Source organism: Danio rerio, chromosome 6 (genome assembly GCF_049306965.1).
Source record: "Danio rerio strain Tuebingen ecotype United States chromosome 6, GRCz12tu, whole genome shotgun sequence".
Lineage (NCBI taxonomy): Eukaryota > Metazoa > Chordata > Actinopteri > Cypriniformes > Danionidae > Danio > Danio rerio.
The window spans coordinates 14,800,001-14,827,500 of record NC_133181.1 but is presented as its reverse complement, the minus strand read 5'-3'; the positions used below and the strand labels follow the sequence as shown (position 1 = coordinate 14,827,500).

General features: G+C 35.8%; 1 protein-coding gene and 1 long non-coding RNA gene across 11 annotated transcripts in view; one reads left to right on the top strand and one right to left on the bottom strand.

Moving 5' to 3' along the window:
- tmem198ab (transmembrane protein 198ab) overlaps positions 1–27,500 on the bottom strand; it is a 90,660-nt gene that overhangs the window by 14,457 nt on the left and 48,703 nt on the right. For 5 of the 7 annotated variants that reach the window (XR_012407387.1, XM_021476900.3, NM_001033919.2 and 2 more), the window contains one exon: positions 3,289–3,566. Coding sequence is in view for 6 of the 7 variants with exons in the window: in XM_021476900.3 (XP_021332575.1) it covers positions 3,289–3,457 (169 nt within the window). In the remaining variant the exon portion in view is untranslated. The remainder of the gene's footprint in view (positions 1–3,288; positions 3,567–27,500) is intronic. The other 2 variants (XM_073953091.1, XM_009302265.4) reach the window with 1 other exon arrangement.
- Positions 16,101–23,419, top strand: LOC110439862 (uncharacterized). Of its 4 annotated transcripts, XR_012407702.1 has the most exons (7): positions 16,101–16,149; positions 16,636–16,833; positions 17,427–17,460; positions 18,822–18,877; positions 18,963–19,111; positions 19,223–19,299; positions 20,616–21,972. It is a non-coding gene; the product is annotated as an uncharacterized lncRNA (long non-coding RNA). The 4 variants fall into 4 exon arrangements; XR_011015924.2 differs by lacking the exon at positions 16,636–16,833 and having other exon boundaries at positions 20,616–23,419; XR_012407701.1 differs by lacking the exon at positions 16,101–16,149 and having other exon boundaries at positions 16,696–16,820; positions 20,616–21,971.

Genomic DNA, 27,500 nt, shown 5'->3' with positions numbered 1-27,500 from the left:
ATTTAACATGAAACTAATCAGATGGCGCTCTGTGGCGCGGCTGAAAAATGAACTGCGTCCTGAGCCGTCACCGGGCGCCGCCGACAGCCGCCGACTTGCGGCGCCGGTGTGTGTGTCCTGATAGAAACCTATGATTAGAATTCTAAAATACATGGCGCTGCGTGGCGCTGCGCGGCGCGCCGCCGAGCGTCGCTTCTGGTGTGCGACCTGCTTTACACGCACAGTTCAGTCCCGCATCTTCTCCGTGTAAGTTCAGACTTCGCAAGTTTGATCAAGGCTGCAGTCTCTTCTTCTCAGTTTGATATGGAAAAGCAGATTATACCGAGGACACGGGTAAATCTTCAAAGGGAACAGTGTACTTTATAACTTCATTCACATCACCCTGGCTTCGTTGTTTCACTTTCTCAACAATAAAATGTAAACATGATTTAAGGAACTGCCTATTTTCATTTTAATATTAGCAACTTAGACAGCAGAAATGTTGAGGCGTCGTGCTGCATAAGATGAGCGTCATTTTCACTGTGTGAATATTTATAACAAAACACAGCCGATAACAACTGCCTCCTTTCAATTTCAGTGAAGATACGAAGTTTTAAGAATCGATAATGGCCATTTTAAAAGTATAACATACAATAAGTTTATACATTATAGGAAATAAAGGCAAGCGATCAGTCAATATACAGAATGTACGTGGTTACATTAATCATTAACTTATCTTTGCGCTCAGCCAAAACACGTTACCTGAGAACAAGTAATAGATTCCAATGCCCAAAGTCAGGGAATATGTCGTTAGATAAAGACAACAAGATGAATGAAATATCCCGTTTAATAAATATAGTGAGATTAGATCCAGCGGGAGATGCTTGATGAGAAGTCCGACTAGCAGAGCTCTCATCTGGGTAGATGGGCTGAGTGTGATTAAATGTTGAATGTGATGAGTTTTCAACAATACTAAATTGAAACTTTATTTTTTTACATGGTTTAATAGTTTTTTGTTATTAAAATTGAAGTTCCTGTTTCAAAGCTTACAGATAGATGGCTAATTTGTATGTCATTGACACTTTTGGCACTTTTTTGGAGTATTTTCATAAGTTTTGTTTTTTCCTGTAAATGATTCAATAAATACCGTACCGTGACATTCATACCGAGGTATTACCGTACCGTGAAATTCTGATACCGTTACATCCCTAGTTTGTTGTATTCTGACCGATTCTGCATTGTTTTTTTTGTTTTTTTTTTTTTTTTTAAATAGAAACATGATATGAATATGAATTTAATATGAACAGAAACACAATGCTGGCTGGAGCGTATATGTATATTAATCGAGGTTGTCCACTTTATTTATTTTTCCATTTGCTTTATGCTCTGTATAAATGTTTTTTTATGTACTTATTACATTTTTAAGAAGCCCCACACAACACACAAGAAAAAAAGATGGGCACAATATCTTAATTAGTTCAATTACTAGCGCATGTGTTTGATTTATTAAACAATACTCTCATTTTAAGTAAATGATGTGTAGTTTCTTAATTTCTTCCTCTGATTTACTAAACTAAGTGCATGATTTACTAAATCGTGCTCCTGTTTGAGATAAATCCTGTCCACTGAAATAATCATTACCTTTTAACAAGCGCTGGTGCTTCAGACCATGTATTGTATTGGGCTTTTTTGCGAACAGGATGCTTTCTTTATGATCCTGTCTTGATATGCTGATTAGTTGTAACTAGTTATAGCTATTATCATTATTTTACAAAACAGAAATCATAATGTTATACTGTAACGTAAAGTATAGTATGCAGACAGGAAGTACAACTAAGTGTATTATTTTTTTTTGCACACATTTTACCTTGAAAGACAGCACAAATTTCTTCATTTCTTAAAATAAGGGAACTAGTTAGTAAGATAAATACACGATTTAGTAAACTGAGGGAATGAATTAAGAAAGTGCAGACATTTTTACTTAAAATAAGGGGATTAAATGAATGAATAAATCATGGTCATCATTTATGATTGATTTCTTGCATGCCATGTGTGGGACACATTTTAAAAGATTTTCTAAAAAAATTATTTAAACAAACAAAAAGGTCATTATGCAAAAGCTTGAGGTGAATAAATAAACAGAAATATTGTCAAAAATAATTATTGATTAATAAGTAATCGCCTCATTAAAACCAATTTAAATAAATTATAAGTCATTTTTTTTAGGTTTAATATTAAAAAAGTAATAGTTCCGAGACATGCATATTTTATGCACTCACTAGCCACTTCATTAAGTACACCTGTCCAACGGCTTGTTAACGCAAATTTCAAATTAGCCATCACATGGCAGCAAGTCAATGCATTTAGGCATGTAGACATGTTCAAACTAAACATCAGAATGGGGGGAAAAAAAAGGTGATTTAAGTGATTTTGAATGTGGCATGGATGTTTCAACCTGGTGCCAGACAGGCTGGTCTGAGTAATTCAGAAACTGCTGACATACCCGGATTTTCACGCACAACCATCTTTAGGGTTTACAGAGAATGGTCCGACAAAGAGAAAATATCCAATGAGTGGCAGTTGTATGGGTGCAAATGCCTTGTTGATGCCAGAGGTCAGAGGAGAATGGCCAGACTGGTCCGAGCTGATAAAATAGCAACAGTAACTCAAATAACCACTCGTTACAACCGAGACACAGTATGCAGAAGAGCATCTCTAAACGCACAACACGTCCAACTTTGAGGCAGATAGGCTACAGCAGCAAAAGACCACACCGGGTGCCACTCCCGTTAGCAAAAGAAACCGAGGCTAATATTCGCATAGGCTCACCAAAATTGGAAAATAGACTATTGGAAAAACATTGCCTGGTCTAATGAGTCTCAATTTCTGTTGCGACATTTGGATGGTAGGGACAGAGTTTGGCATAAACAACATGAAAGAGATGGAGATTGGCATCATGGATGTGCAGCTATCAAATCTGCAGCAACTGTGTGATGCTATCACATCAATATGGAGCAAAATCTCTGAGGAATATTTCCAGTACCTTGTTGAATCTCTGCCATGAAGGATTAAGACAGTTCTGAAGGTAAAAGGGGGTTTAACGCAGTACTAGTAAGGTGTACCTTATACAGTGGCTGATGAGTGTATGGTAGTCGGTATTTGAAGTGGATTAATACTTTTTTTCATAGTTGTCATACAACACTCACACTTGTCTTAGGACAATTTTGAAACAAATTTTTGCTCCTTTACTACTGTAGTTTATGAACATTTACGAATAGTCGCTCTAGTAAACATGAAGAGCCAACTCACCAAAGAAGCAATAGATGATTCCGAAGAGACAGCACATGGAGCAGACCACTGATGGGACAACCTCATAGCGTCGCCCCTGTACATCACTACAGGGCTCCAGCTGTCCTGACCCAGCTTCTCTTGAGGGAGGGGCCAGTTTAAAGGCCAGGGTCTGCAAGGTGGAGGTCATGCTGACCGCAGTGTGCTGGACCGACAGAACACGCTGAAGGGAAGGGATAACTGAGGGAAGGGGAAGGGGCTGGGAAGTCAGGGAACACCTCGCATCCACATCAATCTACCTATAAAAGAGGAGAAGTGAGAGAGAGAACAAATGCATTATACATAAAGCCATTAAACAACAACAAAGTATAAAATCAACACCAGTCCAAATAGATTTAAAATCTCAAGTCAAGTCCATTTGTAAAATGCTTTTTTTAACAGTACAAAAATACCCTAATTAAGTACTTTAATATCGTAATGCCTTACAGTCACATTTAACGAATTAGAGGTGAATGATATTTTACACTACACTTGATTTTTTTTTTACATAAAAATCAAGCAATTTATTTTATCTCATTTTTTAAATAACATTTCATCTTTAGGTATTTCATCATTCCATTTTAACTTTAATTTGTATTAAAATGTATTTAACCAGTTAAACTCTGCTGCTATTTTGGGATTTCCGCTTGGATTTTGCCTACCCAAATTTAAAAGCTTCCCAAATCCATATGCAGAGGTGTAAATGCAAAAGTTTGGTATCATTTTAAAGAAAACCCTTTGAATTTTCATAAAACATAATTGAAAGTGTTTAAAATAACTGTATAAGTTGTCTGTGTTATGATAAACACCTAAAAAAAAAAAAAAGAGGCGCTTTTTGTATTTTTTTTTTATAAACTCAAATTTGAAAGTGTGAAAACTTTTAGGTACTGTGTGGTCTAGCGTGCTGTAATAAATTTTGGTGGTTCCTGCACATGTCTGTAATCATAGGAAAAAAGAAAAATGTCTCTACCATAATCTATGCAAAAGTTATTGTATTCCAACTGATAAGAGGTGCTATACAAGCCACAGGGACCGATCATTGTTTTCATATTTCACTATTCTTTTGTTTGATCAAACGTAATTCACTGTGTCTGGAGCACATCAGACATCTAAAAGGATTACTTATGCACATCACCTCAAAAATAGAGGAGAATGACCTTGAAGCACACAGCATAAGGTAAGAGATGACAGCTGTCTGTGCTATCTGGGGTTGCTTAGTGATCATGAATGTATTGTTTTCATTTCTGCGCCATGGAAACACCGCGATTCATTCGGCAACTGTCTGATATGTGAATATAATTCAGTAAAAAGAATGCTAGAACCACATAAGCATCGGCAAGAGCTTTCATTTGAGCTATAACTTGAACATGTGTCATAAGAAAATTATGAAAATGAACCATGGACATGGAGCAGCAGGTGTTTTAAAATGAAAATGGCCTCTTCAGTGTTTTAAAACTCAGTTTTCAGGGCTTATAAACTCTGGGGTAGTGTGAATGGAAGGCGTAACCGTTAACGTATTAGAATAAACAGGGTCTCAGTTTATGTGTTCATGTACTCCTCATATAGTAAGCCAAGGACTAAATGTGCTTTAGTGTGCGTTTAATAAACAAATCTTTCATTTTTCATAACCTGATTCACAATACACAATCTGATACAAATAATTTTTCTAAATAGTCCATGCAAATAGTAATAACTAATTATGTCTTTTTATGACTAGTAAGTCCTTTATATATATGTATGTGTGTGTGTGTGTGTGTGTATGTATATATACACTTAAATTAGTAAAATTGCACTTGCACCTTCAGCCTTGCACTCTCAGGCTTGCACACTCAGGCTACAACGCTTCCAATGTTACGCTTCCTAAGTGACGTAATTTACAATCGACAACAGCACCCGTCACGTCACTTGAAATCAACATAAATAAACCGAAAGTAGTTTCCAGTTTGTTTGCGTTGACAGTGACGATGTTGTCAAATAATTCTAAGTACTTAAGTTGTGCACCATGACAGACCCCACCTACCCCCCACTCCCCAAAAAGCGGTTTCTATATTCATCATATGATTATATTGCTTATGTAAATTTACCAAGGCAAGCTACTATTAACATTAATACAAGCAAAGCTTATTGTTTATTTATATGAACTATCAGGTCTAATTAGACACAAAAAGTATTCTTCCACAGTTATGAATACAAATAATAATAATAATAAAAAAAAACAAGGCAAATTTGAATTTTAGCTATTTTAAACATTTCAAGGAGTTGTAGTATTACAACTAACAGATACACCTTATGGACTTACAGCAATGATTCTTGAACGACTTGGGTAACAATTCTTTATTCAGCAGGTCCCAGGATGATTGCAATTAAGAATGCAGATGCCGATGCAAGTGACATGACAGGAGAGTGCAAGGCTCAGTTGCCTGAAAGTCTTTAACCAAAAAAATCCCTCAGTTTAAGGTTCAGGGTACCCTTAGTAAAAGTTGGTTTTCAAGGAGAATAAAAAGAAAAAAGATCCAACATAAGGAATTTAAGGCTGCCATTAAGTATTTCCCCTCAGTCCTTAGTAACCATTTCATCTTAAAACATTTAAGGCACCTAATCAGCTCCTTTAAACAAATGACACTCAAAATGCAAGCATTCTCACCCCCAAAAAATGTTTTAGATAAGACCAACAGATCTGCAGATAAATAATTTAATGAAACCATTTAATAAACTAATATACGTGTTATGGTAAGTTAGCACGTCTGTGTAGGAGGCCATCCATATGAAATCAGTTTCAGTGCTGCTTCAAAAGTCTCAACATGATCCCAGCCCAGTTTTATAGGTCCTCCAAACATAATGTTGAGATCGACTGGATAAGGGAACGTCTCGACTCACTAACAGAAAAAGCGGCACAGGTGATGTGTACGTTACTGCAGAGCTGTAGTAAGGCAAGCATTCGTGGTTCGTTACGATCTGTTTAAGTAACTATAGCAACAGCGGCGCCCGTCGCCGTATGTTGCCAGAAACTACAGTAGTGAAACACTTAGGAAAAAGGCACTTGAGTGAGGGTGACAGATTAGACGTTCGTTGCATTGATCTTAATGAAACCTGGTACCTTAGATTTTTCGTTTAAGGGACACCCTTAAGTTAAATTACTGAAGGACTTTCATGCAAGCGGCCACAAGTGGCGATTGTAAATGACGTCACTTGCAGAGGAAGCCCGGTTGCCTGAGCGTGCAAGTCAGAGTGTGCAAGCCTGAAGGTGCAAGTGCAAATCTGCAGCCAGAATCTATTGAAAATTGGTGTTGGGACAACATGAAGGAATTGTGTGGAAGCTCGGATGTGTGGAGAAATCGGATGTGCTCACATACACGTATGTGGATAAAGTTCAAGATCAAACATTATGGGCTCTATTTTGACGGTCCATGCGCAGAGAGCAAACACTTTCAGGGCGTGTCAGAATGCATTTTTGCTAATTAAAGGACGGGAATATCCGCTTTGCGCCATGGCGCATGGTCTAAAAGGGTTGAGTTTATTTTCTTAATGAGTTATAGGTGTGTTTTGAGAATAAACCAATTAGAGTCTTATCTCCCATTACCTTTAAGAGCCAGCTGCGTCGCGCCATAAGCGCATTTTGACGTGAAGTAAGTTCACTTTCGCTTTTGCTCTCGTGGATAGGGAAACCTTTACGCACAGACATCAATTAGCCTATAAATAATTAATTTCGTTTGTTAAGCGCAAAGATTTGTTTCAAAACTATTTCTAAATTCAGTTCTAATTTCTAGCAAACGAATAAATGAACAATAATAACCAAGTGTGGTCAAAATTATTTCCAAATACACCTGCCATGCCCCATATGATCTAAAATTTGACAGGTGGACAAATCTAAGCTTGTTTTTAATAAAACAAATATAAATATGGATATAATAAATACGAACATTATACAAAAGCAAACTGAATGAACTGAAAAAGCCTCCCGAGATGAAGGCAGTGATTTTTAAATCTTCATGTAGGCTAGAAATTAATATGTTTTGTAATATATATATATATATATATATATATATATATATATATATATTTAAGATATTATATATTTTTCATATGTAAAGATATTTGCGTATTGCTCTGCATCTTGTTTGTAGTGTGTAAGCCAGACAATAGACCGACTTTGTTCTGGTCTAAAGATCAGACTATTTACAGTTTCTGAAAATAGCAATGCGCCAAAACACGCCTGCTTTTTAAGACCAGAACTCCTATGGGCGCACATTTGAGCGCAAATGCATTTGCTATTTAAACAGCGTGGCGCAACACCTCAAAATGACCCTTGCGCCGAGCTGAAAGTAGCAAAAGAGTATTGCGTCGCGCCTTGTGCCACATTGCGCCGGGTGTATGATAGGGCCCTATATGTTTGAGTTTATCATTATATTATTTTATTAAACTTATACTATGTATAACTTTATCAATAATAGTTATGTTTTTAGATGACAGAATCATGCAGTTGAGGTTTGTTATACATGCACACAGAGTGACACAACCTAAAAAAAGCTCAGCTGTAGGCCTAAAGCTAGTGCTGTATTCCAGTTTTACAGGTTTAGAAGAATTATACTGACTCTACCCAAGACAGAGGACAAGTGGGAGACTTCATGTTCTTGTTTTCCTCTTAATCTCGCTCTCTCCGTGTGTATGTGTGTGTCTGTGTTACACTCCTTCAGCTTCACATTTTCCTAAGAACTTGACTATTGTGCCCTAAACTCCTTGGAAAGGATTTTAGGTTGAGCAAAGTTACGTTTATAAAACATAAATGCGTCCACAAGACACTATTGAAATACAAGGCCATAAATCACACGCAGAAGCTTGTCATACCCTTTATTCTCCACTTTACTCCAGTCTTCTCTCTCTTTCTTCTTTTCTCTCCCCCACACACTTCCTCCCCCTCTATCGCTTGTTCAGTCATGCCCTTCTCCTCCATCACATAGTTGTGCTTCATTTTGTGCCTAATAACTGTTCTGCATTCAGGTCGTCTTTCTCTGAATGAAGACCTAATGAATAGCCTCTTCTTCTCTGACAGTTGCGTGATTGTTCTGGCATTGTTTACAACAAAACTCAAGATATCTTGAGCTCTTTATTCCTTATTCAAAGTAAAACTCTAATTTATGCATATGTATGTTGACACTACTGATCTGTCGCAACAGGAACTGCAAAGTGGTTCTTCTGAAGAGTTCATCTCAATTAACTGGTTTATTTCAACCATGATTCATAATAACAAAAGCCATTAATGACCTTAAATACTTTGCATTTATACCACACAATACTTTCATATCTTAAAGGCTGATTTAGGCCCAATCCCAATTCTATTTTTGTACCCCTACCCCATAGCCCTTAAAACCGAGGGTTAAGGGGAAGGGCTTTAAATTTTCCCCTAAGAATTGGGACAGCACTACAGCACCTGCACACGTCATCATGTCATCACAATCTCTTGCTTCATATGAGATTAGATCAGATTATTTTTTTATGTTTATCTTTAAGAAATCACTGAAGGCAGAAATGATGTCATCATAACGATCTAATGTGGAAATAAGATTGTAACTGTACGGCACACAGTGGCCATATTCATCTATTTAAACACACCAAAAACAGTATTAACATTAAAGCAGAGACTGTAAAAAGCTCATTCCCAGCTACTAGACTTTTCTGACAGGGTATTCGAGAGTCACTGAGTATCAGAATGTTGGATTATAGATCGCAAAATTTAGCAGTTTTTATTTTAGCGTTTTTTTTTTTTTTTTAAACAAAACGGTAAAACATGAACACGGTTAAGAATATTTTAATACATATGCTTGTTTATTGTAAAAACTTGTAATAATGACATAAAAAATACTCATTTGAGGATCTTCTGGGTGCTGCAATCCTGCTGTTGTGGCTGGATTATTCTGGAAAATTTTCGAGTGTTTACAGAGTGTGGTCCTGAAAAATCTTTGTTCGAAGGGCGATTCCTTCCCCTTAGCCCTACGCCTTCGAGCTGAAGACAGTTGGGACACCCCTACCCCTTCACAGGAACGTGCAAAACGAAGGATAAGGGTAAGGGGAAGGGCTAAGGGGTAGAATTGGGCCTTATATTCAACTCATCTGCTAGTTCGCTTGTGTTCGCGGAGGTTTGCTTTGGGTGTTTTGGCTGGGGGAGTACACAACGTGGCGCCTCAAAGTTTGATTGAAAAAAAATCTTAAACAGTTATAAAAATATTTTATGATCATTAAAATAATTTATAAAAATAACTAGTTTAAAAACCTTGATTTATATTAAAGATACGACGCAGGCACTTCATTCTTCTCTGTTTTTCCGTCCGATTTTACTTAAAATAAACCGATCATGGGCCCTTCCAACTCAGACTATGCCCATTGGTTAAGCTTACATGGGACTGCCTGTGTCACGTGAATGAACCACTCAAATTTAAAAAGACATGTGAGAAGAGGTGAGCTGACATAATCATAGACAAAGACCAGGTAAGCAATGAATTATTATTTTCCTTTTCTTACAGCATTCTAGTTATGACTTGTTTGCAACTAACCAATCTGCTTCACACATATAGACTGTACATTACAGTAATAACAGAAGACTAATTAACTCAGAAAAACACAGTGCACCCAAACACTGCAGCGGTTTTTACTTTTCTCCATAAACTTGCATCAGAGCGGCAGCAATGGTTTCCCCGTGTGTCATCCTCTGAGAAGACAGACGCCTAATTACGAGAGACACCAGGGGAGAGCGAGCATAAAGCTTATTGTAAATGGTCAAGGAATCCACGCGCACACGCTTGTCACTTTAGGTCAGAATACCAACACATGCGTAAATGAGTGCCAAACAGCAGCAGTGAGGAGATGTAAGGATGTAGTCAGAGTGGCTTTTTGGTTTCTTTTCTTGTGCATCCCAGCCACTAGCTTCCCATCTGAAAAATGTATTAGCATAGGGGTAATGTAGTCATTCAACTTCACAATTTGTGATTTTACAACATGTATTTAAATAATGATTACTTGAAAGCTCAGATTTCATTGTCATAATTTGAGTTGTTGACAGAGTTTGAGGTTTACTCTGTTATTATTATTCACGCCTTAAACTTTGCTCTGATTGCTCAGTATTTACGCTTTACCATTGGACACACTTTGTAACATTTTATTAACCAAGTTTAAGAGTCTCTTTAGCACTAATGTTTATTTTATTATGAAGAGATTTTTTGACTATTAAAACTATTTGTCTTAGTAATTTTGGTAAATTAAAATAAATATAATATATTTTTTTTACCATAAATATAAAAAAAACTAGTAATATTCCTAAATGTGTTGTTAAAAATTAATCAATTATTGATACTAAATGATATGAAATATGATATTGTGATATTTTTTTGCAATATCACCCAGCTCTATCCTAGAATACTGTCAATGGTGAGGGATTTTTATTTTGGGGTGAACCATCCCTTTAAAAAAGCAATGCTGCTATAGTCTTAAAACCTGCACTGTGTGATTTTCCATTCAGCAATGTTCCATACATCTGCTCTAAAGCAGAAACGCCTTCCATGATATGCATCTGATCTGGTGGGCAAAGCCCTAAAAACAACTTAATTATACAGGGCTTCCTTAAGACACACCAGTCAACTAGTCATTCAGAAAACCAGATCCCCAGCCCATAATTCCCCTGAAGCCAGTCCGAGTTGAACGTGAGAACACTCTTGCTTCGGTTACGCTCCCTCCCCGTTTTCACCTCTTCTCTGTCATACAAAACACATGCCTTAGTAATTATCTCTAACTTAGGGATAATCAAAGCTATTTAAAATCAACCCGCACGTGGGAGAAAATCCCTGCCAACCCAAACTACAGTCTGACACAGACAAAAACAGCCATGTTCCCCTCATTACACATCAATAGATCACTTCATCCAGACAGATGTCCAACAATAATGACCTTCCACTTCCTGTCTGTGACCATAACAATGAAAAGATCCAACCTTTACCAGCTCGGATCCACACAGCATTAGCCAACAGCAAGGCAGGCTCTCGCTCCATAGCAACAGACCAGGAGCCAATCAGAGGCATTCTAGCTTGTGGGGCTTTTCTAAGTGTTGCTGTAGCATCATAATCATCATCATCCCAGCCTGAGAAACTGAAATAAACTGATCATCAAATCCTCATTTGTGCTTAAACACACATTCCCTGCCACTCTCTCAAATGATTCAACTCAACTAGATGTGGACTTAAGTAAGGGCTGTGTATAGTCAAAAGTATAACATATAAAGTTTAGAGAGCTTTAAGTAAAAATGTGTTTGGGGAAGACTAGACTGTGTACTAACATTTATTGTAATGCAGAGTAAAAACAAAAAAATGAGGCTGTGAGAAGGTACTGTAAAAACTGCCCTCTCAATAATGCCTCATTATCACATACTGTAGTTTAAGCAGGTTTTTGAAGACTTTAAGGCCTTTGAAGTGGCAATACTAGCAAATACCAGTGGCTTTATTCAGAAGTGTGTACAAGTACCTCATGAGGACCCTTCAAAATGATATACGAATATTTGTGGAGCACTGGAGAGGTCAGACATGTTACAATGAATGAATCTTGGTGAAATATAAAGAACATCAGTGCCTTCCCAGTCTTATTTTTTTATTGTAAAATAATACACTTTAAAAGATAAATCTACAAAAAATACACGGTCTGTGATTTTTAAAAATAAATAATAATAAAAAACAGTAAAATTCAAGAGTTAAAAAAATATTTTCCTCATGGAGTTATACACATTAGAGTTTTATGTTACATCTAATGTTGATAAATAATGCTTATTGCATTACTTTAATTTGATTTGTGTTACCATGGTGGTGTATTTGTAGTTGTGTGAATGAAGTTGTTTGTGATGAGCACTGGTTCATTATATGACTTTATCACCCCATGCTTATGGTTGTTTTTGTCTGTGTAATACATTGTGTAAATGTGAGTACTACAAAACATTGATGTATAACAGATCTATTACATTCCTACTGTATTTTTCACTGTAAAATTCCAGCAACTACAGCTGCCGTTTTCCTTATTGTAAAGCCAACAATATAATCCATTGTCAAAGGACATAATAGGTTTATTTGCTCAATGTCATTCATTCATTTTGTCGGCTTAGTCCCTTTATTAATCCGGGATCACCGCCGCGGAATGAACCGCCAACTTATCCAGCAAGTTAAACATCCATACACACATTCACACACACACACACACACACACACACACACACACACACACACACATGCACTACGAAAAATTTAGCCTACCCAATTCATGTCTTTGACCTAAGGGGGAAACCGGAGCACCCGGAGGAAACCCACGCGAAGGCAGGGAGAACATGCAAATTCACCAGAACAAAAATCACCAGTTCTCCCAATATTTCCAATCTGTGGGTGAATTCTTCACACTTTACTTAAATGATCTAAGATGATTTGGCAGATTTTGGATCTTTTAATCTTGATAACTGATCTCCGGCTAATTTGGTTCTTCAAACAAGTTTGCAAATCGGATTAAAATGTCTAGATGAACTGATCTGAGATTTTCTTTATTACAGTAGCTTAGGCCTATTTAAGTTTACGTATAATGAAAAAAAAAAGCATTTTGATATTGGTAAAGGTGTCTGCAACTTTTGCAAAGCATCAAATTACTGGCATACTATCTGTCAAAATGTGTGCATGACTGCATTAATGATTATTCCTTTCCTTCAAAAAGAATAAAATAAAAATAAAAAAGAGAATATTGTCCATGTCAGTTATCATACACAAATTGTACTAAACCTGGAGTGGTACTTTAAAGGGCACCTATGATGAAAATCATTATTTGTAAGCTGTTTGGACAGAACTGTGTGTAGGTGTAGTGTGTCCACAGTCATATTGGAGTGATAAAAACACTATGGGCTCTATTTTAATGATCTAGGCACAAAGTCTAAAGCACAGTGTGCAAAAGCATTATGGGCGTTTTTACGTTTGCTATTTTAAGAATGAAAAAATCCGCTCTGCACCACGGCGCATGGTCTAACAGGGCTGTGCTTATTCTCTTAATTAATCTTGAGTGTGTATTGAGAATAAAATAAATCAGCGTCTCGTCTCCCATTCCCTTTAAGAGTCAGTTGGGTCGCACCATGGCACATTTTCTATTTACATGACTTTGTAAGTGTGAAAACTGAATGCTTTACTAGTGAGAAAACAGCATCTGCAGTGCGAGGATTAAAAAAGATCTTCCTTCAATCTGCCTTTATTTTTACTTTCTCTTTCATAGATGAGGAAACGTGCTGTACGCACAGACATCCATTAGCCCACATATTTAATTTAGTTTGTAAAGCAAAAAGATTTGTTTCAAAACTATTTGTAAATTCAGTTCTAGTTTCAAGCAAATGAACAAATGAGCTATAATAACAATAAGTGTAGTCAAAAAAGTTATATCCAAACACACGTACTATGCCCCATATGGTCCGAAATTTGACAGATGGACAAATCTAAGCTTATTTTTAATAAAACAAATATAAATATGCATATAATAAATACTACTACTACTAATAATAATAATAATAATAAAAAATAATAATAATAATTACAACAATATAGAAAATAGCAAGTTGTCGTGAATAACTAACGCACTCCGCGCTGGACTTTAGACCTGCTTTCAGCTTGTCTATTGCAGTCTATTTAAGTTCCTCAAAATAGAAACACGCCAACAATGCGCCTTAACACACCTCATTTCTAGACCAGCACACCCATAAGTGGCACAATTGGATTAGCTATTTAAACAACATGGCGCAAAACCAGAAAATTAAGGTTGTGCTGGTCTGAAAATAGTAACATGTTGGGGCAACCACATTTTGCACCTTATTGTGCCGGGTGTATGACAGGGCCCAATGAGTCTCCCGGTTCGTAGAGGTTAAATCAGGATTATTTTATACATTAACATAACTGATGTCCATAGAGAAGTGGGTATTAATGTGTATCCAGTCACACTGCCAAGCAAAAACAGTGCAAAGTTAAACTTGCTGTGTCTGTGAACTTCGTAACATCATTGTATGTGGCTCATCGTTGCAGAAAGGGTTGAACTTCACAACAAATCATTGGGAAAGTTATTACTGTAGTATTTCTTACTAACGTTATGTGAGATCTGCTTCATGTCTGTCACTGTTATCTGACGGAGACAGAAAGACTCTGACAAGTATGTGAGAACAGTGGGCTGGGAGGACCAGCATTAAACACACACACACACACACACACACACACACACACACACACACACACACACACACACACACACACACACACAAACACACAAACACACAAACACACAAACACACAAACACACAAAAAAAATTCCAATATTCTAAAAGGTAATAAATAATAATAATAATAATAATAATAATAATAATAATAATAATAATAATAATAATCTGATGGATGTTTTGGGCTGAAACAGACACATTCTGGGGACACAAAAGACTTATTTTAAATTTTGAAAAATAGGTGCCCTTTAAAATAGTACATATGGTAAATATTTATAGATGTTCTTTTTGAACCCCTTGGGTTATTGTACTTTTATTTTGGAATGCAGATTGCATACATCTTTAGGCAACAACATTTTCAGCAAAAAAATAAAAAATAAAATTATTTATATCAACTTAAATGCATTTTGCCTTTTTGTTTACACAACAGCAGCAATTTATTGAATGAAAATGTGTTCTTTGAAAATGGGTTTCAAGGTACTAAAAAGAATAATTCAAAATAAAAAAATTGGTGTGTATCTTCTGTTATTACAAGGGAAGACTTTTATTTTTGACAACATCGTTGTTTAAATGTAGCCTGAAATCCTTTCTGAAAGGGTTGTTTCCCACAGGTTTACCTGAGGTCATAGTGCTGACCATGTTCAAACAGACGCCACCTGCGTATGGGCTGTGTTAACATCATGACCTCTAGAGTGTTTTGCTCTGCCTGTTGTGGGCCAGTGGGCTGGACACTTGTAACCACGGTAACCTAATCTGACACAGCTGTTAGAGCTGTCTAGCTTCGATTTATCCTATTGTTCCTATTTGCCTTCCTTTCGCTTGGCTTCTAGCCTCCTGCTGCATTTTGCTCTTCCTCTCTTGCTGTTCTTCTGTAAAGCTCATTAATTACTTCCATCTGCGGCCGTTTACCTCAACTTGCACTTCTTTCCATTTAAACCGAGAGGCTTAGCTTCATTCCCTAGAGGTGTTTTAGAGGATTTGGACACCTGTGCTTCTGTTTCTCACCTAAACGCACTCAGAGTTTGCCCCTATGCCACACACTTGTATTTATATCTCTCCCAGAGCAATAACATAATCAGATTACTGACAAACACTATACGATTCATCAGTCACGGGTCCAAAGCTCGTCATTCGGTCCGTTTGAATCCCAAGAAACACATTCAAGCACTCATCAAATTTACATTACACAGCTGAATGTGAAAGCTTAGCACTCAGTGAGATTAAATCACTCTTTTTGTTCATTGTCCCATTCACACCCATAAGCCAGTGACCCTCTATAGGACGTCTACACACTGTAAATGCGAATAGTATTCCTTACTATCAAAATTCTAGTGTGTTTACTTAATTTTAAGCTAATTGTTGAGTTTACTAGAAATGCATTAGTGTCGCTGACATAGTAAGGTATAAAGTTCCCATAACTAATGTAATTTGAGTAAAATTGCTTATAAGGGCTAAGCCATGCTGTTACGCATGCGTACTGGGTGGTGATTTCCCATCCCCCATCCCGAGTCACAACCAACCGCCACCCAGCACCGCCATTGAAGGACAGGATTTCATATTGAGAAGATGTACTGCTGTAAATCAAGGTAAACTTTTCGTTTTAATTACTACTTTGATTTTATTTGTATAGTATCAGTAATCTGTTTATTTCCTGCACTTTGTGAAATTGTTTGCTGTTTTGTGAACTAATTAATAGCCCATGATGTTGTGACTAAACGTTTTGACCATTGCACGTTATTTGCAATACTGTCTACTTTACTGGATAAGCTATTTTTAGCTGCTTAGTCCTTTTTAATAACTATTAATAATTTGTAAAGTTAGTAGTAATTTGTAAAGTGGGCGTTATGCTCTAAAAGAGCGGGCCGCGCCATTTTAAATGATGCACTGAGAGAGCAAGAGCGCGCGCAATGATCTGTTCAAATAGATGTAAAGTTAACACATAGCTGTAGGTCTACATTTTTAAAAAAGAAAACGAAACCTATTTATCCGCATTACAAATACAGTAACGTTAGTTATCGCTGAACTTTAGTGGCGCTTGTTATGACGAAAATATGCGTGTTTTTTTTTTTAAGATTTACTTTTATGAGATCACCTGCAGGAAGCAGGTGAGGAGATCAGCTGTGATTCGGTCCGGCGTCAGCGAGCGGCTCATGACCAGACCAGTCGTTTTTTTCTCCATGATCGCCGGAGCAACAGCAGTTTTAACCCGCCGAGGCTTTTAGAACATTATAAAGCAGTTTCAGCTCAAAATGGACCCGTGAGTGTCGTAGGTAATTTAGGATTTCGATGCGATTACGATTCGTGTCTGTATGAGGCAGATACATATTTACACATGATGCTAAAGTGTGCTTATGCTAACAATCCCTATGAAACTTAAAGTTAAACTTATGAAAATGCGAGAGATATTTAATTAACTCATTTATTTGTTTTATATGCTATTTGTCTTTTCTTTATGCCGTTTTGAAGGTTTATTCCAGTGTTGCCGTTACGTTATTGACTGTTTTGTATTGCTGTAATGACAAATAAATCTGACCAGACGCGACTGAATATGTGTGATGGATAACGTTAATGATGAAGTGGTATAACTCGTACAACCAAGCACAGAAACATCCCTTTGTTTGCTCAATATCACACAAAGGCATCAACAAGCCTTTGTTATAAGCAAACTTTCTGTAAAGAAACAGGCTTTGCCAAACCTGTTAGTTTGCATTTTTAAAGAAGGTTTCACTAATTTTTAACAATTTAGGGCAAATAAATTTGAACAATTACAAGGTTGTTTAAAATTTAGCACACCATTAGAGTATTGTGAGTGGCATATTTGGTTTGTAATATCATTATACTCTTTATTTATTTTTTATTTCAGACTACCAGTTTGTGAGCTGATATGCAGTGGAAATGTAAGTTTTGCACTTAAACATCAAAGAAAACTTTTTGAACAATACCGCACAAGCCATAGAACATATTCATGAATTGTTCTATTAACGTTACCTTGTCTCCCTACTGAGTGTCAGGGTAATTTTAAATCGTTTAATGCATTAAAAGTACATTTAACAAAATTCTTAGCAAAGAACTGCATGATCAAGAATAGTCCGAATATTTTGTCCATTTGAATAATCATCTGAGGACTAGTTAGAAATAGGGTTGTTGTGTTGTGATACCATTAATTTATGTTACAATACTATACCAGCTGAAGTATGGTGATACCAAGTAGTATTGCAATACTGTAATTCATAACTTAAATCCATGAAATAAAGAAAAATGTCAGAAATAATATATTGTATATGTTATTATAGGCCTACTTGAATTTAAATAATTCCCTTATTGTTGAAAAAAGTATTTGCACATCTCTTCACCTAAAATGTATTCATTCCAGCAAAAAAATACATTAAAATAAAGATACATAAAGAAAAGAGCATTTTTCCAACAAACCTAGGCTATATGAAGTGGTCAAATTGTTTCCTGTTGCTATTTTGGGTTTTTCATCTATCATACTTTTTTCACACTTATTATCGGATAAGAATCCAAAGTAATTCAAAATTTCACTTTATGAGTCATTCTTTTTAATAGATTGTTACGGTTGTTGTAGCTATTATATCATATTGACAGGAACAGAAATAAACAAATTCCGATTCAAAATGAACCATCACAAAATATGCAATAGGCTACCATAAAAAGCGCAAATTCTACAGTTTTACAACCTTAAAAGGCTCCATAGACTATTAAAATACAATGATCTATTGTTGCTGAATCTTGTAATTATTTTAGTGACTTTTTCACATGCAGCATTATGTATTGTAGGCAGACTGTTAATGACAATACTACCGTTTACAAACTACAGTGGCACCGCCAGTATCTTGGAGCCATAGTATCACGATACTACCATAGTACCGGTAAACCGTGCAACCCTAGTCAGAAAGTTCAGTGTCCTTTTAAAGACATCAATTGAGACAAATATTTATTCCACTTTTAATGCGCATAAAAGTAAGGCACACCAGCAACAATGCCATGATTATATTTAATCGGGGGTTGTGTTTATTACTGTTTGGTGACAAGTATAGCTCATGCTTTTGATGACAGGCGCCGGGAGTATTTGGCAGCTTTTATTATTCAAGAACATTTAACTATGTCATGTTAAAGTGTAACATCTGTTGCTAAATGGCATTGCATTGTATCATTGCATGTGTTTCTGATTTCTGTTTTTTGCTTTAGAATTTCGCTTAGCCATGTCAATAACACTTTACGTTTTTGTGCACAACAGTGACATCCAGAAGGAAGTCATAGAGGAAACACCAGCTGATGCAAGTGCTGCAGAAGGTTTGTTTTATTTTCAAAACTTTGTGTGATTTTGTGTTTTTGAATGTTATTAATGACTAATAATGTTTTGATTGGATCTTTGCAGAATTCAATCGAATATCAGGAAGAAATGTGAGATCCAAGTTCTACGCTGCATTGGACACACACTGCTCGTTTGATTGAAATAAAAAAAAAAAAAACAGGAGAAAATTGCAGAAGAAAACTAGAAGAAATTTTCAACATGTTAATTCAAAGGTATTTTTTTGACATCATCTTTGAATCATAATTTGCATTTGATTGCAATAAATTGCATTTGATGTTTTCATTGGGCTATAATGCATGTCTACCTGTCTTTACTTTTTTAAGGTCATCTGGCAGCAGTTCTCCGGGGTCTTTCAATCCTTTAGAGGGATGAGTCTAAAGAAATTTTCAGGATGTGTTTTGTAAGTAGTATTATTGTTTCTGCTTTCTTAGACTGGAAATGAAGCAGTCACTCCAGTTTACTTCACTTATTAATAAAAATTTTCAATTTTATAAAAATAAAACAAATGCATTTAATGTAAGTATTTGAAAGTAAGAGGGATGTTATATTATGGCCTTTAGAGCAAGAGCATTGCTATGTTGCAAATACAGCAGCTTGTGCCGTCACAGGGTCATTTAGCTTCATAGGCCAGTGAAGTAATGAATGCATTTCTTTAATTTTTAAACACACTTGTTTTGAAAAGGAGGAAGATTAGCTTGAAAAAAAATCTTAATAAGTGTAATACCTATGTAATATGTTGAGAGAAATATAATTTCAGTTGAAAGAACCTGCTGGATTAAGATGTAAAAAGATAGTGTTAAAAGCCACAAAGTCAAAGATGCTCCGTATTATAACCAACCCTGTGAAGTCACCTGCTGTGGGATTGTAGATGGCTGCACCCTTGTTCTAAAAGCCATACTAAAACATCAATTTTCTTATTAAAAAATAGTTATTAATACATTTTTAAAAAGTGTGCTACATAATGCAAACTTGACTCACTGCTTTAATCTAGCAAAACCAAATGCATTCATGAATCGGTTCCCAATTTATTAAGTTTTCCCTACAAAATATTTATATCGATTATGTAGCACCAATTGGTCTCTCACACATTTGCATTTAATTTCTTGAAAATGTTTTAAAAGTACTTTTACTGCAGTTTGTTTTATTACATTACAGTGTTTCTTTAATTAAAAAAATGTATTGTTCCTTTAGAATAGTATCATGTTCAAGATACTGGAATTTGGTACCAATCTCTGCTGCAATTTAAGCAGCAAATTTCCTGCTAACATTTTAAGCACTTTTGAGCACATTTTTAAACAGCACTGTTTTGCCATTCTGTTCACATGCTTAACAGAAATGACACTCAACAATGCTCAAATGTTAGCAGGATATGGATGTTTTTAAAATTACTATATGGATTGGTAATAAATTCCACTATCATGACAAGCCTAGTAGAAGCAGTACAGGCAAATCCATCGTGTTGGTCTACATTGAAGAAGGAGCACCATAGCAAGGCCTTATAAGAAGCATTTGAATGTAAAATGTACTATAAACACAAATAGTCATGCTAATAAGCAACTAGTTAATAGGGTAATTGGTTCCTACTAAAGTGTTACTAAATTAAGCACAAGGAATTGTATTTTTTTCACCTCTGCTTTTGTTCTCCTGGCCACTACAGGCTTTATTAGTGCCATTTAGAATATCAAACTTTACTTATTTTTCTTTCTCTATTCATAGGATGTAATTGTAGAGTCGGAATTCAGTGCAGAAGATGTTGGCCTGCTGACTGTCGTGTGTGAAGATGTCTAAAGAACCTCATTATGGATGCAATGTGGGCCTTTATACTGGAAGGAAAAGTGGTTATGGACTTTGCCACATGCAGTATGTCTCTTTTTTTGCTTTGATTTACACACTGAATTCGGACTACCCAAAGACTTTGAGCAATGCATTTGAATTTGTTCAACGTGTGTTGCTTTTGCTGGGAGGGAAGCGTAATGTGTTTTATTCGGCGAGTGCCTATATACTGCTGTGCTTTATGTTTAAAGCTTCAGGTATAATGGCATGTTTAATTACAAAGTGTTGCTTTTTAACATGTTGCTGTTTGCAGTGTTACATTTAGGACTGCAGCATTTTGGTGTTTAAAACACTTTTTTTTTTTTTTTACCAAAAAAGTGTATTGTGATTTATAGGGTTGTCAAAAGTATTGAGTTTGGTACCAATCGGTACTGAAATAAATAAAAAAAAAAGTCCATCCATTTCCCACTAACATTGCAAGAACTGATCGGCCATTGTGTTCACATGCTCAGTAGATATGACTGATTGGCTTTGAAGGTCATTATTTTTACCACACTTCACCACTGTTCACCAGGTGCAAAGATACAAAGACACTGGATAACTTCAAAGCACTGTCGATCAGTCGATTCATCACCAGATAGCTTATATGTTAGCTTCTAAACAAATCAGCTATCGACATGGCTTTGAAACACTTCAGTGTCTGTGTAACTTTGTTTGGACTCAGTGAAAAATGGTAAACCTATGACAGTCACAGCCAATCACAGTCATTTCTGTTAAGCATGTGAACACAGTGGCCAATCAATGGTGTTTAAGAACGAGCTCAGTAGCACTCAAATGCTGGTGGAAAATGGATATTTTTAATATTTCAGTATTGATTGATACCAAACTCAATACTTTTGACCACACTAATGTGATATTTTCTGTAGGAAAATCTAAACTACACAGTCTAACAAATTAGCTTTAAAGCTTAATATCTGTTCCTCTGTGAGTGTCTATATGCTGCCATGTTTAAGGTGCTGGTGCAATGGCATGTTTAATTACACTAATTCAAGTATATTTTTTCCAAGTGTCAAGTATTTAAAGTTTTTTTGATAGATTTTCAAACCTTTTCGAAAACTTGTGTTTTAGGGTTGAACATGTTTATTATATTTTTTGTCTGTATTGCTGTTTACAGTATATTACAGCACTTTACAACAGGTTTTTACAAAACTGTATTGTGTACAAGTGTATTGTGATAATAAAATATCACAAGTGTATTGTGAAATTCTGCTAATTTTGTCAAATAAAATGTTTACATTTAAGACCTGTATAATGTCATTACTTGTAGGTTGAACTACATATTTTATGTTCAGTTTAATTGAAGAAAATGTGGAAACCGATTGCACGTAGTTTCTTTAGTTGACATTACTTAAAATGGTGGATTAAAACAATGTTGAGACTACTAGCATTCAAGATGTTAACTGAACATGGTAGAACAGTATTAGTTAAATAGAGTTATTAAAGTAATCTTACTATAAAACCCTAAGTAAGATTACTAAATAATGACAAGTATGTTAACTAGAATTTTCTATTAAACTTACTTAATTTTTAACAGTTAGTTTACTTTATAAGTTTTAGTTTTCTTACTTCAAGGCAATAATTAAACTTAACTTAAAATTTCCTTGTAAGTTTATATTGCAAAAATAAGGCAATCGGTTTCCAAACTTTTTTTAAGTAAACTGAACATGTTAGAATTTACAGTGCAAGGTTAGTGCAAAAAATAGGTTATGTTTGTATTCTAAACTGCTTTGTTGCCGTGTTTTAGAGTTAAAGAGCCCCTATTATGCATTAAAAGGTTCATATTTTGGTTCAACAACAGGCTGATATGCGTGCAAGGTCAAAAATACTTTCATTGTCTTATAATATGCATTTATTTTTACCTAATTATCCCAAGAACCTCAATATGATTTAGTCAGCAATTCATTTGTTCCCAAATCTCTCCTTAGTGCGAAGGTAATCTGTGCTGATTGGTCAATAACCCAATCTGTTGTGATTGGTGGAGTGGGTTCAGGGCAAGACAAAGAGAAATGCCCACCACGGCTTATTAACAATTTTGAAATAGTCAGAGTGTAGAGTATGTGTGAGCTCAATGCAGGAGGGCATTAAAAAAAGCAATGCAGTTAAACACCAGCTGATTGCTCTATTCTTAACCATGACACACATTCAGTATTACTCCACACAGTGGCAATTGCTGAACTATTTTGAAACTTGACCACCGCACATGTATAGGAACAGCTGATGGTGGCCATATCAATGACAAACAGCAGAGGATTGCGAGCTTACAAACGCATTTAAATTCATAAACAAAGTGGCACATGCCACGTTTCAATGTGGTTTTAGATGCGATATGAGAATATACAGTTAACTAGATACAGTCAAGTCATGTGGATCGGTTACAAGTAACAAAACACAATTAAATTCACATTTTGCAAGCAAGAAAAAACAAGGAGGCAACCACTTTGATCGCACTTAAGTTACTTACACTTGTGAAATAGAAGAAACCAATCCATGAACTGTGTACTGTAAAGTTCCTGTCAAGTTCTAACAAAATCCTATACATCAATAGTCTTCATTGATCCTTTCTTTAACAAATATATAATAAATCCCCCGTTGTGAGCGTGTAGATTACTGTAGCACTTGTCAGAAAAATGACAGAAACACGGCACAAGGCTGGGGCTATAATGCAGAGGTATTTTTGCAAAAATAAACTTCAACCACTGACTCTTCACAGCCTCAAAGAAAATTACACTAAATTTCCTTCACACTTCAGTGCACAGCATCATCATGACCACCGAGATCTGCTACAGTGTTTGTGGATGGGGCCACAGGTTTCAATTTTCCCGGGTCTGCACAAGCAACAAATTAGCGGGGCTTGAATTCCGTAATCGACATCACACCGACACGGCTAAAGATTAGTTACACCCACGATTCATTTGAACCACTCTGATTCGACTCTTTTATGGATAAATGAACAGTTTTGAACCCTGTGTACTTTCAGATTTAAGCCATAGCTGGATATTTCACTTCACTTAGAGCTGTTTTACACACTGTATGGAAAGTCATTTTTAAAAACCCAGAATAGGGGCTCTTTAATACTAGGGCTGCACAATATTGGAAAAAAATATTTTATTTTTCTGCGATATATATTGTGATATGAATACAATTTCAACAGATGGCTTGAACAGCTCTATTTGACCTTTTCTTTTCTGGGAAGTCTGACAGTATTCATGTTAGGGCTGCATGATATTGGAAAAAAAGTGACATCGTAATGTTTTGTTTTTCTGCGATATGAATAGAATTATTTCACCAGATGACTTTCATTCATTCATTTTCCTTCAGCTTAGTCCCTTATTTATAAGGAGTCACCACAGTGGAATGAACCGCCAACTATTCCAGCATATGTTTTCCGCAGCGGACCATATGTTTTCCTTCCAGACGCAACCTGGTACTGGGAAACACACAACCACCCTTGCATTCACACACGCACTCATACACTACAGCTAATTAGCTCATCCAATTCACCTACAGTGCATGTCTTTGGACTGTGGGGGAAACCGAAGCACCGGATGAATTGAATAGCTCAATTTGGAAAGACTAATTTTATATTGATTAGGATGATTCTGCAGAACAGTTAATCTGCACAAATGATACAAAGCATTTTATTTGTACTTTTTGGGTGAGTCTAGCTGTATTTAAGTACAAGTTGAATAATCAAATGTAAAAAAAAAAAAAACTGCATAGTCTTCATTTTATAAAATGTTAAATACAATACAATTTTTGTCAATTGTTATAATTTCTTACAAATTATTTAAATTCAGTCATAGGGCATAAAAGCAAAGCAAACATTTCCTCTATTTAGGTTAAATGAGCCAACAATGTGGTTCCAGGTCAGCTATAATTCCAATCAAATTTCCTAAGGGATGAATAAACATTCTGAACTCAAGATCCTGTGAATAATCACATGATATGAAACAATATATTGTGCAGTCCTAGTTAATACTACTTATCTACATTAATACCATTATGGTTTAAATGATGTGAGAGTTGAACCTTTCACTAATATGTCATCACACATACATAAAAGATTCACTGTGTGACTGTAAAGCCTATCAACATGCACTTAGAATGTCATTAATAAAAGCAAACAATATCCCTTCATGAGTTTTTGTGTATATTATACATTTATATCATACTAGTCAGAGCTGCACGATTCTGGCTAAAATGAGAATCACAATTTTTTTTTTGCCTAAAATAAAGATCACGATTTTCTCTCGATTCTGTAGATGTAAAATAAAGGTTAATATGAGTAGGCTATTATTATTGTTATTCTCAAACATGTGGTAAAACAGCAATAGGCTTTGTGTAGCTGTCCTGTTGGTTAAAATGCTAAATTTTGTAAAGACTTGGAATGGTGGACTTGAACAGACTTTAGATCACCATTGCTTCTCTCCTGAACTTGAAAATATGATTGACAGAATTGTAGAAATGCTGGTTTAAGATCGTCTATGGGGTCGTGATCGTTTTACGATCGTGATCTTTTTACGATTAATTGTGCAGCTAATACTAGTGCAGAATTCCTGATTCTCACATAGCAAAATTAGAGTGTTATATACAAATACACCCTCAATACTGAGCCATTACTTTACACAGCTTTAACACCTCAAAATAGACTGAGAGATGCAGATGTTGTCACTTTCTCCTTACCAAACATATACTCTGATTCAACTCCCTGCAAGCTCATCTATTGGCAAAGGCATTGCTATCTTTAAAAAACTATACAGAGCATACAAAAGTTCACAAAAGGCAATTTATACTAAAACCAAGCTACAAAAATGAGTCATTTAGAAATCATGATGTTATTGACATTAAAGTCATGAGCACATTCACATGGCACTTCCCACATATACAAAACAACACCTATTTAGTATTCAGCAACTGGCTTTTTCTGAAGAGTGACTCTGATCTACACTGGCAAACAGAGAGTTCATTATGAAGCCTTAAAGGCACAGAAGCAAACAAGTCGTCACCTTGGAATTATAAGGTTCTATATGAGTTTTGAATGATTTTGAGATATTGAGCTTCAAAGTTATTGCATTCCATACAACAAACAGTATGTTTGTAACATTTTTTTTAATAAAGTCTTAAACAATATATAAAAACATCCCATAATGTAAATAAGTTGTCATTTAATATATGTCAATAACTCAATTTTTACAAAAAATGTCATATAGAACCTTATAATTCTAAGGTGACAAAGTATTTAATACTAAAACTTAAGAGAAGACAAAGAGAAAATTAGATTCCTCAACTTAAGGTGAAAGATAAATGAAGTAAGGGTGTCACGATCCTCCAAATCCTCGATTCGATTACATTTTCGATTCTAAAGGCACGATTCGATTATGAATAATTAATTAATTAATGACCAATTAATTATTTGTAGCCTAACGTTTAAACTACCTGACCTGCATGGTCTTTGTTTTACCCATAAACAAATCATACAGTAAATGAATAAAGGCAAGATACACACATAATTACCACCTGTCAATCACTTTTTCTGCGGGACTCGTGAATAGGCAGTGATCTGTGTCGTTATAATGGCGTCGGTAAAAAAGACGCACAACCAACAGTATCTGAGGTGTTCGCTAAAATGACTAAGTACAAGTGAGTGAAAGATTGAAGCAGTCTACTGATCCTCTGACTGCCTGAACCCGTTGTCTTGAGCCCATGGCTGTGTGTGTGCGTCTGTGTGTGTGTGTCAGAGGTAGAGAGGAAGGAGGGCTGCTCAGAAATGCTACACGCCACTGTGGATGTCAAATCGTTGTCGTTCTAAAATGCCATTTAAAAACAAAGACAGTGTAAACAGGGCCTGAGTGTGTACTTTTCGCGAGCGGATTTGCAACGGGGGCGGGCGGAGGATCGCGATGCCGGTGTTGTCTATCGGACGAACCCTAATACGTAAATAGCAGAGCTTGTAAAACTGTGTTTTTTTGTCGACAACACGAACGTTGTCAACATAACTCACTGGAAATCCAAAATGCTAACACACCGGCGACTTCATTGAAAGAGGAGAGGATTCAAGCTCTGTCGACAGGTCTCCTGTATCTGCAGTTCAACATGCACTTCAACAAGCCTGTTTTTTCCTGCTTGGCAAGCCAAGCTGACGTGACATGGGGCGTGGCAGCATCGACGATTCTATTTTTTGATTCGATAATCGAAATAGAGCATATATTTCGATCGATTTCGATTAAACATCGAAATCATGACACCGCTCAAATGAAGATACACAAGCAGTGTTAAACTGGGAAGATTTTGATTTCCGATGTTTGACACATGCCATTATGTAATAGAAAGTTTGTGCTCCAGACCTTGTTAAACACTTTCTAGTTTGCCGAGACCATGGATTAAAGGTAATTAAATTATAAATAATGCTTGATTTGCACAGACTGATTCAATGTATTGAAGCTTAAAGGAGCTTTGTATTCATTTAGTTTAACCTTTTTAAAAATTGGTTTTCTGACTCATAAAGTGCCTGTAGCCACAGATGTTTTATGAATCACTAAGGACCACAGTTTTAGCTAAAACACTTCACTGATCTTATACGCAAGATAAAACGCTTTAAAAAGAGATGAAGGGAGTAGGAGACAAAAAATAATATTAATAATTAAAATAATAATAAATAATAAATAAATAAAAAAATAAATAAATTGTGGAAGTGTGTAATGTAGTGGATTTTACATTTTTGGTTATAGGAACTCATCTTGGAATTACCATGCCAGTGCCACAAGAGAA